Here is a 13,559-nt window from a genome sequence, read left to right as displayed (position 1 = left end):
CCCATACAACTGACGACTAGGCCTTCGCTCTGGGTTAAAGTTAACTTTTTCCAATATAGTAGTAACTCGAGTCCAATGTCCAAGTCACCTGGTATAGGTGGTGTAATTAATGATCTTTGAATCTCGTACACTATGAAATTATACGGTGAAATTAACGACCGGAAGTCGCGTTGGTTGTATTTTTGGTCAGCTTGACAGCAGCCTATTACGCAGCGCTTACCGGACACACGCTCCATTCAGCCTTGCCTCTTTATTTACTGGTGTACGCGACTGGCGTTGTGCGTTTGAAGTGGTCTTTTAGGCAGGCATGTCAGGCTCAACTTCCCCGCCTCCCTCGTCAGAGGCTGTGCGGACCGAGAGTTGTTTCCCCCCCGGATACAAGCCTTTCAAACCCGAGGAACACGGCCTGGAGCGCGGCTTTCGTCTCACAGCCTTTTCGGAGCTGAAGGGATGAGGCTGCAAGGTCCCGCAGGAGGCTCTGCTCAAACTCCTGGCGGGACTGGAGCCGGACGGGGCCGACGGGACAGGGAAGGCCAGAGACCAAGCATCGGAGTTCGGCCAACAGTTGCCCGGCCCCCGGCTCGGTAAGAAACGAGTTGTTAGCAGAGTTAGCCGGGCTAGCCTTCATGCCCCGTACATCCTGTCAGAAACCCAGGTGGTTAACGTTAGTTAGCTAGCGGAACGCTAGCCTCATAGCAGATGGACGGCTATGGGAGAGTAAGCACTATTAGTATTTGATAGCCCCCAGCTATCGAATTTGTTAACACATAAACCATGTACAATCGTAAGTTATCACTAAACTACATCGCAAAGGCATAGAATGTATAATAGCTAGCTCAAGATGAGCACACAAGTTCCGTGAATTGTCGAATTACCGAAGTGTAGGTATGATTCAGCAGAAATAATGCCGATGGTTTGGGTGCAAAGTTCATGCTCGCGATTAAACATTTCCTCAAGTAAGGTCGTTTCGCAACATTGAGCGGAGGCACTGCACAGTTTTATTTCTTTAGAGGTGTAGCAATCTCCACTATGTGGAAAGTATTGGATGTGCTAACACTGCGTGACCATACAATAATGCGACCCCATATAACAGTCCTGTAATAACTATTACTGTTATTAAACAACGCAAGTAAACACACAGACTACTGAAGTAGGGTACTCACTTACAACGAAAAATGGACACTTAAAATAAGTGAACATTTACTGCAAAGCTATTGTGTCGTATGGCCAAACATTGCACATACGTCTTTCCCTCCTCACTGTGGGGTGTCTCCAGGTGTAGGAATGGACTGCTGTGTGATTCCCCTCAGACATGGAGGACTCTCACTGGTCCAGACCACGGACTTCTTCTACCCTCTGGTGGAGGATCCCTACATGATGGTGAGTTACTCGCAGGTGTTCCCTCGGTGTTGGCACCCCGCCACCGTTCGCTGGGGAACTATCCGGGACTTAGGGCTGTCCCAACCTGGGAATATTTGTGGGTTTGTGGTGACATGCTCGTCTGCTTACTGTGGGGGGGAAAAAATACAAAAACACAACAGAAGACGGCCGCACATGGTTACACTTTGGCATGTGTAACTTAAATAATCACTTCTAGTGCGGATGTGTAAGTGATCGTGATGCTGCATAAGCGAGACACTATTTATGTTAGTCTTTATTTACATAGTGCTTGGTCACTCTTACATTCATAAAACAGGCTACAGTCCATCTGTCATCACTGCCATTAAGGTACCTTAGTATTCAGCTTAAAATTGCCTTAATATTTCTCTTTTGAGTATTCATGCTTCCGCAAGCTGCGTGCACTTGACAATATGTTAATGGCTGCACATGCACACAGTGTTGAAAGTCAGAAATCCACAAAACAAAAATTAGACTTGTGTTTTGTGTTTGGTTGTGTAGTTTATTAGATTTTCCACCTCAAGAGAAAAACAGGAAAACGTGGTCATTTTCCTTTTTAAATCCAACAAAAACCAAACATCTGATCAGTTTTTCTCCTTTCCAGACTGATTGAAATAATTGGATGAATGGATGATACACATACTATGGACGTATGCCTCCTTTTTTATGTTTGCCTGATGTTCTTTGTTGAATTTAAAGAAAATTACAAAGGTAATAGTTCATGGGGAGAGACAGCCATTATGAAACTGAATGTTATTCAGGAGCCGATACAGTAAAATTGGGTCCCAACCTGAACCTCCTACGTTAGAAATAATCGTTTTTAAGATACAACAACATTTCCAAAACTCTTAATGTTATTTGCCTGTCTTGACCTGTTTTTGCTCTCTCCTGCTGTCTGTTTTGCTCTGTGCTGTCTGTCTCTCAGGGCAGGATAGCGTGTGCCAATGTCCTCAGTGATCTCTACGCCATGGGTATCACAGAGTGTGACAACATGCTGATGCTGCTGAGTGTCAGCCAGAAGATGAACGACAAGGTGGCGTTATATGTGTTCATGGGTGGATGCCAAGATGTCGGCTTTGCTTTTATTTATCAAGGCCGCTTTTGTGTATCCTCTACTAATTTTACATGAGTGTGCGTTGATTCCTCTGAGGTGAACTAAGGTCTCATGTGGTGATTCAGTACTGTCTGTACTGTCTGTGCTTGTATAACACAGGACCGTGAGCGGGTGATGCCACTAATTATTCAAGGGTTTCGAGATGCAGCAGAGGAGGGGGGGACTTCCGTTACAGGTGGCCAGACTGTGATCAACCCCTGGATCATCGTAGGAGGAGTAGCATCAGTCGTCTGCCAGCCTAATGAGTTCATCATGTGAGTCAGTTAAAACTGTTGCTGTGGCACTTTCTCATTGTGCATTAAATAATATTCATTGAAAGGACTACCCTCCTTAGACACCCTTGTACAGTCTAAATCTTTGATTACTCATGGTATTTAATTAAATTCACATTTTTTGGGTACCCACCGCATAAAGTTCAACTTCAGTTAGAGAGTTCTTATATTTCCCAGAATGCCTTTCATCAGCTCCTAACAGAATGTACTTGACCTTGTTAATTTCAGCCAACACGGGATGTGTAGAAGTATTTACATCCTCAACACAAAACTCAGCTTGTGTTGCAGCTGTATGTCCCTCTGATATATAGACCCTTTACACAGCAGACATTTTGACGTCACGTAGCAGAAAATGCACAGGTACGAGTAATAACATTTATAGCGAGTGCATTCCATGGCGTAAAATGGCAAATAATTGCAGTGAGCCATCGTTAGTGTTATTAGTTCCACTTGAGCTTCTGTGCTGTAACAAGTCAAAATGTGTGTTGTGAAGAAAGTCTACTGTGGCTAGTCTTAGTGGACAAACCGCTAACTCTTTTTCTGTTTTTTGTTTTTTTCAAACTGGATTGTAGCTGCACTTGAAATAAGTGGACATGTTATCATGCTGTGTTCATTTGTTCAGCTATCCATGTAAACAACAACAAAATACTACGGAGCCGAAACAATAATGATAAATTGATTTGTCAGTCAATGGAACATGAATCAACTATCAACCATTTTAATAACTGATGAATCATTTTAGTCCCCCTACCAAAACAATGTAAACACTATCTTGTTCCAGTTTCTCAAATGTGAGGATTTGCTGCTTTTCTCTGTCATATATGATAGTAAACCAAATATCTTTGGGTTTTGGACTGTTGGTTGGATATAAAGAAAAGCAATCTGAATATGTCATGTTGCATGTCATACCTCTCTCTCGCTGCATTTCCTGAGTGTCTCTCTACTATCACTATCTAATAAAGGCAAAGTGCAAAAATATCTTATTGCAGTAAAATTGGCTTTTGGAGCTTAATTGCATGTGTAATTTGCTCCATTGTATAAGAGAAAATTTTTAACCTTTTTGTTTACATGAACAATTGCAAATCACCAAATATGGAGATATATGGTTTTCACCAGACAGTAATGAGAAGTGTGTTTGGTTTTTTTTTCCCAGGCCGGATGGTGCTGTACCAGGCGACGTCTTGGTTCTGACGAAACCTCTGGGGACGCGGGTGGCTGTGAACGCTCACCAATGGCTCGATCAGGTCAGCCACTTAACTCTGCTCGCATGAACATTATCTAGAGTGTTATCGCTATATGCTGACATTTTCCTCCCCTGTTATATGCACTTACCTGTCCCTGTTTTTATATCTGTCTCACCAGCCTGAAAGGTGGAACAAGATCAAGCTAGTTGTCACCAAAGAGGAAGTGAAAGAGGCCTATCAAGAAGCCATGTTCTCCATGGCAACGCTAAACCGCACAGGTACACTACTTCTGCAGTCATCACTAGCGGGTACACATTGTAGCAGTTTCTATTTGTATTTACTTGTCTGTCCGAGAGAACGATACCATCCACGATCAGTTAACCAGTGGACAATCTCCCCTCGCTCCACCCCTCCTGTACCTGTTCATTGTGCTATGGTGAGAACGGTCTGCTGACACTCGCACATGCTCTGAAGAAAAAAAAAAACAGAGACTCCTCTGGTATAATTTAAGAATACGCAGACACGGTGGATATTTTACAAGCATAGACTAGCACCCCATCCCCATTCAGCTACCGCTACAAGTAGAATTTTAATTCTGTGGGGAACACCGTGGTCCACTTGAAGATTTTCTGTGATTTTTTGTAGTTGTAAAGTTAATCCATCCTGGCTCATATTCGTGTTTCTTTCTCCAGCGGCAGGCCTAATGCACAAATTCCAGGCCCACGCTGCAACAGACGTGACAGGTTTCGGGTTGTTAGGGCACGCCAACAACCTGGCAGCACAGCAACGAAACGAGGTGGCCTTTGTTATCCACAATTTACCAATCATAGCCAAGATGACTGCCATCAGTAAAGCATGTGGAAACCTGTTCAACCTGGTTCAGGGCACATCAGCGGAGACTTCAGGTAGCGCTGAGCACTGAGATTAACACACGATGAATGTTGTCTTGTCTGCATATCTTTGAATGAGCACACCATGTAAGCATTCAGGGTTTCCTCCAAAAAAAGGTGATGTGATGTGTGATAGGAGTGGTTGAGTCCTATGTCATCATTTTAGGATTAAAAGTGATACTCCCTCTGAAATCTAAATAGTGACCCAAAATCCCTCTTCCTCTCCTTCCCTCCAGGCGGGCTGCTGGTGTGTCTACCCAGAGAACAGGCGGCCAAGTTTTGCTCAGAGATGAAGAGCCAGAGCTCTGGAGCTGGAGGTCAGGGGGCAGCGGGCGGAGCGTGGATAATCGGAATCGTAGAGAAAGGCGACCGCCGTGCTCGCATCATTGACAAGCCCCGCATAATCGAGGTTCCGCCACGAGGAAGCCAAGCAGCAAATCAGGAAATCAGCTCTACCAGTCCTGCTCCCAGCCCCAATTTGTCATAGACACCGCCATTCCTCTGGCACTGGTCCTGTGTGTGTGCGCGTGTGTGTGCGCGTGTGTGTGCGCGTGCGTGCAAGTGCGTGCTGATGTTGCTGTCCATCTCATCCTCCTTTTAAGTCAAAATGTTGAGAACACACAGACCAAAATCGCTGTCATCTTTTGCAGTGGGAGAAGGAATGGACAGCATACACTATTATTTATCCATCTTGCGAAGGAGCTGCTTAAAAAGGCATACTTTTCAGCATTTTGGAATGAAATGTAAATTCGGGGTTAATATGAAGTATTACCCCAACCACCCTTTTTATTTACATCTGCACTCCTCGCCTTTCCTTTTTCCCTTCCCTCTTAGTCCATATACTTTATTGACTTTGTATAATTTATCTAAATGCAAAAAAAAGGTCTTGAGAGAAAACATTCCACATCAAGCTTGCCAATTCAGCGAAAAATGAAAATTGAGTGTAAATCTGTCTGTGTTTGAGTATTTTATCATTTGACTGGGATGCTTTGCTGTGGGGAAGTGGAGCAGGGAGTTTTCATGACTTTCATGATTTTTTTTTTTTTTTTTTTTTTTTTGAAGTGGATGATGTTAATGTCTCATGTTGGTGAATGTATCGTTTGGTAAAGAGATGGTTCACCGGCCCTGGCACCTGGCTCTGCCCACACAGCCCAGAGGAAGGCTTGAGCAGCTTCCTTTGGACCAGCTGGGCAGTGCTCAGAATGTCCGTCTGTCAGCTGATTGGCTGTCCAGCACCAAGTCCCTCCCACCCTTCCTTTTTATGAAGCTCTGCCTTTTAAACCCCAGCCAACAGGGGCAGGTGGAGTGGATGTTTGCCTTTGGATCGGGGTCGGACTTAGACTGTTGGGGGTCTAAAGCTGTGTTTGTAGGTTTCCTTTTCACAATCAATAAAATCATCATCAAATCCAAATGAAATACTGTTTGGGTGTTATGTGAGTATAGTGTGAAGAAACTTCAATTTACAGTATGTTGGTGTTTTTTTTAAGAGTTAGATTTCAAAATATAGAAAACGTGTTATCTGACCACTTGCATTGTCACCAAGGCAAAGCTTTTTTTACAGCACACATTGTGAGTTGTCAAAGCAGGAAAAGCACACGTGTAAGAAATAACATTAACGTTTCTATGCAAGTGTCCAGTGAGGAAACATGCATATCACAGCCCTGGAGCTGGAATGTCTTACAGTAACTGAATGGGGTACCGGTGTTACTGATTACACTTGTGTTTTTCCCTCTATAATATGTAAGTATGTTTGCCATGAAAAGGGTCTGTAGGAAAATAGTTTCCATAACGCTACATGGAGTTTAAACAGAGTCTAAATAAAAAATTTTGCAGCTTGCTAATAGCTTCGCAGAGCAAGTTTCCTTAGAATAGTGTTTAAAAATACGAATCCTGACAGCTGAATTAACAGTGTATCCCAACATTGTGGTGTTTTGATAACACTGAGCACCCTGACCAGCTCCCCAATCCTTGGCAGTTCCAGGACCAGCATTCTGTTCAAGGGGCACTCCAGCAGTTTTACTCTTTAAAATCAGTTTGGCACCCATGTATTCAGCCTGTGAAAACAGTTGTATAATTTCCTCTGTGGCTCTTAGAAAGCACCTAAACCTCATGTTTTTCACAATTAAACATTTGCGATTAGACAAAGAATAATCAAAGTTATAGAAAAAAAATCCTAGGTATGTGTTGTTGAGTTTAAAACTCAAAAGCTAATCAGTTTCATTAAGACTGTGCGGGTGTGGTTGGAACAGATCTGACTGACAGCAGCCTGGCAACATAGACGCACAACTGTCATCAGATTCTAAAATATAACCCTGATGGTGTCAACAGGATTATCTCAGCTAGGAATCTGAGACTACAACTTTTTAATAGAAAGTCTGCACCTGCAAACTGTGGGGGTCGGAGTTTAAGACTTAGGCATTCACCAGGCAGGGAGGGTTTCACGAAAGAGACTATCAAGTTGCATTATGGGAGGTTGACTAAAGGCCAGGGCATCTCAACCTCTGTCTCTTTAAAAAAAATTGTCTCACAAGTCCTTCAACTCATCTACTGTAAATCAATGTAGTAAGATCCACCAGCTGACCTGGAGGGAGGATGATGCAAATTACTGTACACTGGTCTATTCAAAGTCCCAGACCTCCCAGACAGAACAGCACGTTATTTTAGATCAGTGCATTTTTCAGTTCACCTCATAACCCTGGCCTTGGAGTGATCCAGACGCCTCCAGATAAAGTCACATTAACCCAGCCCCCAGTAGTAGAAAGAGCACGTGCATCTTTTACTTTAGTGAAAAGCAGCAATACGACAATGCAGATGTACTCCCGTAAAACTAAATGTTCTGCAGTAAAAACCTTATCAAGTACAACAAAAATAAAGGCGTATTACCAGCAATATGTACTCAAGTATCACAAGTAAAGGTACTAATTATGCAGCACAATGGCTCCCTCCAGTGCTCTATAATTTTATGTTCTATTCTTTGGATTATTATTAATGATGCACAAACATTTACATAAACGGAATTTGAATGTTTTAGGTCATCAAGGCGCACTCATTTTAGCTACTTTATATAGTGTTGGGCAAGGTCTGATTAATAACCAGACAAAAACTGGGCCAAGCCCACAAGCCGTGTGTCAGAATTGTGATAATTTAACTAAGTGCAAAATTTGGGAATGTACTTAATGGAATGTAATTAATCATAATAACAGCTCAAATCTGAAAAGGTCTCATACGGCAGTTTTAAAATTTTTATCACTTCAGCTGATATACATAGTGCATTCTTAATCAAATCTGAGTTTAATCTAATGACCACAGACTAATTTGACACTGTGCAAACAGGATGTATTTCAGGAAACGACTATTGGGGGGTTTCTGGATTTCTAGGCAAAATTAAATGAATCTACCATGTGTACTCTACTGTGTATATAATGCGCACTTGAAGGTGACAGGTGATACAGTGCACAGAGAGTACTACACTACTGCCACAATCATCCATTCACACAGCGCTTTTTTGTTCACAAACAGCACTTTCTACACACACACAGACACAAATGATACATTGGGAGCAATTTGGGGCTCAGTATCTTGCCCAACGACGCTTCAACATGCGAACTGAAGGAGGAGGAGGGATCTAATCCCCGACCTTCCGGTTAGTGGACGACCCACTCTACCTCCTGAGCCACAGCCAGTAAGATATTACCGGCTGAAATATAATGCAATACAAAAAAGGAAAACAAACTGAAAATGCTCCAGTACAAGTGCCTTAGAATTGTATCTGAAGAAGTACTGTATATTACTAAATTCCCACCTGAGCTGAGCACTGTCAGCGGTTGAATGTTTACATTTTCCCAAGTATTGTATTCAAGTAAAGTTTTGAGGTATTTCTACTTTATTTAAGTATTTTCATTTTATGCTGCTTATACTCCACTACATTTCAGAAGAGATAATATTGTACTTTTTACTCCACTACATTTATTCGACAGCTTTAGTAACCAGTCGCATTTTAGATTAATATTTTACATGCAAAACATATAAAGAGCTTATGAAATAGGATGTATATGACGCAGTGCCCACTATTAAACTAACTAATAGTGAGTAAAGTACCGAAAATTGGCTATACATTGACAAATTACCACATTAAGAAATAATTTTCAATAATAAAATGTATTATTAGTAATGTAACACTCTGGAAGGACTGGTTTGCATAATGAATACATTTAGTTTTGCAACTTTAAGTCTTCTACTTTTAAATAAGTTAAAGATCTGAATCCGTTTTCCATCACTGGTGCAACAAAATCCCAACGAGATCACTGATTGACGTATGCGATGTTTCAAGTAGCAAAGGACACAGCTTGAGTAGACAAGTCGAGGAAAACGCCTGTTGTGTTATTCCTACTCCAACCACCTGACAGCAGCATACGATGAAATACAGACGCTTGACGCAGAAGAAGAAATGCGGAAGTGGGCACGGTGTAAACAATCCAGTCATCCAAGCGGTGTTGCGAATGAGATCACCTGTTTGAAGTGTTAAACGGTAATGTCTGTAAAAGTACCAAATCGATGTGTTAAGAATGGTGAAATGTAGCAAGTAATATTTTAGATTTATAAGGTTGACACTTATGTGTGTCAGTGAATAAAGGTTTTCAGATTTGACCCAGATTTATTCTCTTCTGCTCTGGTAATAATTATGATAAAACCTGACTTAATCTCCTCTGGTTTGTAGTAATACCGATAAAAGCCTGACTTACTCTCTTCAGGCCTGTGATAATTATAATAAAACCTGACTTACTCTTTTGGTCTGTAAATACTGTAAAAGCTTGGTCCAATCTCCTCTGCACTGTTACAATTGTGTACTAATCCTGTTAAGTGTGTGTTGTCCTCGTTTCAGTCAAACGTTAGGAGGCCCTATAGACGCTTTTTGTAAACAAGCTAATGTTTAACATCGTCTGTATACAGTACTTCAATGTGAAAGCCAGCATTATGTGTCTTCTGCTGTGTTAGTGTGCGGGCTGTCTGTGGCCACCATGCCTTATCTGGGCAGTGAGGACACCGTGAGGGAGCTGAGGAGAGCTCTGTCCAACCCCAACGTCCATTCTGACCACCTGCGCTATAGGAACACCGTCCTCAAAGTCATCAGGTAGGTCCCAGACAGACACACAGACTGCTCTGCAGTCTCTCTGCTAATCGTAACATTTTGAGTTTGCTGTTGACAAGAGGCATCTGCTGATGTGAACCATGTCTGGAAAAAAAAGATCTCCGAGGAGTTACCAGCAAGAACTGTTGATTTGCATAAAGCTGGAAAGGGTAACAAAGTAATCATAAAGAGTTTAGATATTCTTCAGTCCACGGACAGACAAATAGACAAAATGTAAAATGGAGATAAGTTAGTACTGTGGCCACTCTCCCTAGAAGTCGGTGCCCAGCTAAGATGACTCCAAAGGTACAACGCAGAATGATCAATGAGGTAAAAAAGAAGCTTAAAGGACTCCTTGGAATTTGTTAACTTCTCTGTTCATGAGTCGACCATACACAAATCATGGTGCATGGTTGCATGGAGCATGGTGACCATGGCAGGATGAGGAAACTGCACAACTGATGGTGATGCAAAGGCTTCACACTCCACAAAGATACTTGGAATAGGCTGTGGACTAATGAAACTAAGGATGAATGTTTGTGAAGAACATGCAGCACTATGCATGGTGTAAAAAGGGCTCTGCATACCAAAATGACAACCTCGTCCCAACAGTGAAGTATGGGGGAGCGAGCATCATGATTTGGAGCTGCTTTGCTGCCTCTGGGCCTGGACAGCTCGCCATCATCAAGGGAAAACGAATTCCCAAGTTTATCGAGGTCTGTTACAGGACAATGTCAGGGTGACTGTCCACCAGCCGAAGCTTAGTAGAAGTTGGGTGATGCAGCAGGACAACGACCCTAAACACTGAAGTAATTCTACTACAGAATGACTTCAAACAAAGAAAATCCAGCTTGTGGAGTGGCCCAGTCAGAGCCCAGACCTTAACCCAACAGAGATGCTATGGAATGAGCTCAGAGAACCGTTCACACCAGACAGCCTAAGAATATGGCTGAGCTGAAGTAATTCTCTTAGGCAGAACGGTCCGAACTTCCTCCTGAACATTGCGCAGGTCTGATCTGCAGCTACTGGAAGAACTTGTTTGAGGTTATTGCTGCCAAAAGAGGTTCAACCAGTTATTAAATCCGAGGGTTCACTCAGTTTTTGCACCAGCACTGTGAATGTTTAATGGATGTGTTCACTGAAGACACGAAAGATTATACTTGTTTGTGTGTTATTAGCTACAAAGTACATTGTCTTTGTCTATACTTGTGACTTAGATGAAGATCAGATCACATTTTATGACCAGTTAATGCAGAAAACCAGGTCAATCCAAAAGGTTCACATATTTTTCCTTGCTACTGTATCTGCATGGCCAATCAAAGCCGTAGAAGTGCTCCGACTGTGAGTATCGGAACAATTTCTATGGGAAAAATGAATGGGACTTTTACTTCCAGAAAAAGGCGTTCAAAATAACTTCTCCCACTTTGAAACTCTATACTGTTCAGTTTTTTGACACTTTGATCGAGGTGTTAAAATTATATGTTTTAGCTTGGAGGTCATAGTGATGGTGTGGTATTGTGTTTTATTCAGAGGTGAGTCTACTATTCTGGCTCCCTCATGTATGTGAATACAAAAGATGAAAAAATTGAAACAGCTCTCAGTACAATGTAGTTCAGTAGCACACCACCTTTAACTGTGAATTCAGTTATAAATATATTGTACTGTATTATTGAATTTACACATTTCTGACAGTGTCAACAAAAACTGAACAGTATAACCTTCATAAGGTCAAATTTATGGAAGAGCTGTTGTATTCAATTGCAATAGATCGTAGAGGTGTACCTATTAATGTGGCCATTGGGTGTGTGCATTGTGTGTGTACCCTGTGACAAGTTCCCTTTAAGTCCTGTTTACACAGCCAGAACATGGCAGCTGGGACCTTGGACTCTGAGAAACTCCGAGAGACATTTTTCACAATTTCCAGATATTTCATAGACTAAATAATTATTCACTTAATTGAGAAGATGCATTTGATTACCTCGCTGACGAGTTGGAGGTGTGCATGCACGCAGCAACGGGAAGGTATGACTGGGTATCATCAGCTTTACAATGAACAGAGATGCCTCGTCGTGCCTATAAGACATAACCCATTATATGCCATTGAAAGACCCTGTTTTTGTACAAGTATTTTGATGCCCATGTCATCCCACTCATTTAGCTAACAAATCACAATATTAAATTAAAGTTGCAAAAATATTACGGTAGTTCCACATTTAAAAACTTAAGCTGCTTGTGTGACATCTTGTTTTGGATAACTGAAACTTAAACTTTTCCCAATTTCTGTTAAAAATATTTCCTCAAGGTCTCCTGAACTGTATCAAGTGTGGTGCTTCCAGGTCACTGCATAGACTCCAACATTACTGGTTGGTGGTTATAAGGAAGTAAGGTTGATTTTTTTCAAAATCGTGAGTTAGTGGTAGTACGTTTCATTTATTTCAACCCATCTTCATCTAAAATTTCTATATTTAGCTCTGAATCTCATTTGTTATTAGCCAAGGTCAGCCCACCTCTTTGGTCCAGACTTAAATATCTCAACAACTATTTGATAGAGCTATTTGATTTGATTTTGTACAGACATTCATGGATCAGAGGAGGATGAACACTACAGACTCTGGTGATCTCCTGACTTTTCCTCTGTCACGTCCAGCAGGTCAAAATTTTAATTAGTCCAATACTTGAGTTTATGACCAAATACCCGCAAAACTACTGACAATCAGCCATCAGCCTCAGCTGCACTTTGTGTTTAGTGCTAATTACTAAATGTTAGCATGTTAAAATTCAAGGCTAAAATGTGTTGCATTTAGCTCCCCACACCACTGTGCATACGTGCAGCCTAACATGACCACTAGCATGGCTATAGACTGTTAGTTGTGTTTATCTAAATGGTTGGTTTTCCTAATTGGTCTACCTTGGTTATATTTCAGGTGAACCATTCAAATCTATGTGGAGGCCAGTCCTCTTCTGTTTCAGAAAATAGCACCTTAAATCCAAGTATCTAAAGGTATCTTGAGTTCCAAACCAGAATTAACCTTTAGGCCCCGAAAGCTCTACTTTAGGGATAATAGTGGAGTCTTGGATTTTCTTTTTCCTGGCATCCTATACTGTTTAACCTAAGGCTCTGTTGGGGCTTCTTCATAGTTCTTATCATATCTTTCTTTTCCCGTCTATCCCCAACATTTTCCACTCACTGCCTCTCTCCTTACTCTTTCCCACTTTCTCTTTCAATGCGCCCCCGCCCTTTTTTTTTCTACCTCCCCCTCTCTGTTTCAGGGCAATGTCACAGGGTTTGGATGTATCCGGCCTGTTCAGTGAAATGGTAAAAGCGTGTGCTACAGTAGACATAGTTCAGAAGAAACTGGTCTATGTCTTCCTATGTTCCTACGCCACTTTAAACCCAGAGCTGTCTCTGCTGGTCATCAACACACTGAGGAAAGACTGTCAGGATCCTAACCCCATGGTCCGCAGCCTGGCCCTGAGGAACATGACCAACCTCAGGTGAGGTGCCACACACATCGACCTCAGCAAGCCATGACAAGCCGTCACATCAGCCTGTGATTGTTGGAATAATTATGC

The 13,559-nt window shown here is 42.0% G+C and overlaps 2 protein-coding genes across 3 annotated transcripts in view; both read left to right on the top strand.

Moving 5' to 3' along the window:
- Positions 1 to 180: 180 nt before the first annotated feature.
- Positions 181 to 6,268, top strand: sephs3 (selenophosphate synthetase 3). Its single transcript, XM_040151863.1, has 8 exons — positions 181 to 584; positions 1,277 to 1,380; positions 2,324 to 2,431; positions 2,612 to 2,766; positions 3,938 to 4,028; positions 4,147 to 4,246; positions 4,661 to 4,873; positions 5,095 to 6,268. Exons 1-8 carry the CDS (start codon positions 308 to 310, stop codon positions 5,343 to 5,345), a joined length of 1,299 nt encoding a protein of 432 aa, XP_040007797.1. The 5' UTR covers positions 181 to 307; the 3' UTR covers positions 5,346 to 6,268.
- Positions 6,269 to 9,274: 3,006 nt separating this feature from the next.
- ap4b1 (adaptor related protein complex 4 subunit beta 1) overlaps positions 9,275 to 13,559 on the top strand; it is a 28,806-nt gene continuing 24,521 nt past the window's right edge. For both annotated transcript variants that reach the window (XM_040152354.1, XM_040152353.1), the window contains exons 1-3: positions 9,275 to 9,386; positions 9,854 to 9,989; positions 13,257 to 13,481. In XM_040152354.1, the coding sequence (XP_040008288.1) occupies positions 9,877 to 9,989; positions 13,257 to 13,481 (338 nt within the window). In that variant the 5' untranslated portion in view covers positions 9,275 to 9,386; positions 9,854 to 9,876. The remainder of the gene's footprint in view (positions 9,387 to 9,853; positions 9,990 to 13,256; positions 13,482 to 13,559) is intronic.

This window comes from Xiphias gladius, chromosome 18 (assembly GCF_016859285.1).
Source record: "Xiphias gladius isolate SHS-SW01 ecotype Sanya breed wild chromosome 18, ASM1685928v1, whole genome shotgun sequence".
Taxonomy (NCBI): domain Eukaryota; kingdom Metazoa; phylum Chordata; class Actinopteri; order Istiophoriformes; family Xiphiidae; genus Xiphias; species Xiphias gladius.
The sequence above is the reverse complement of the archived record's forward strand: the minus strand, read 5'-3'. Positions and strand labels throughout refer to the sequence as shown.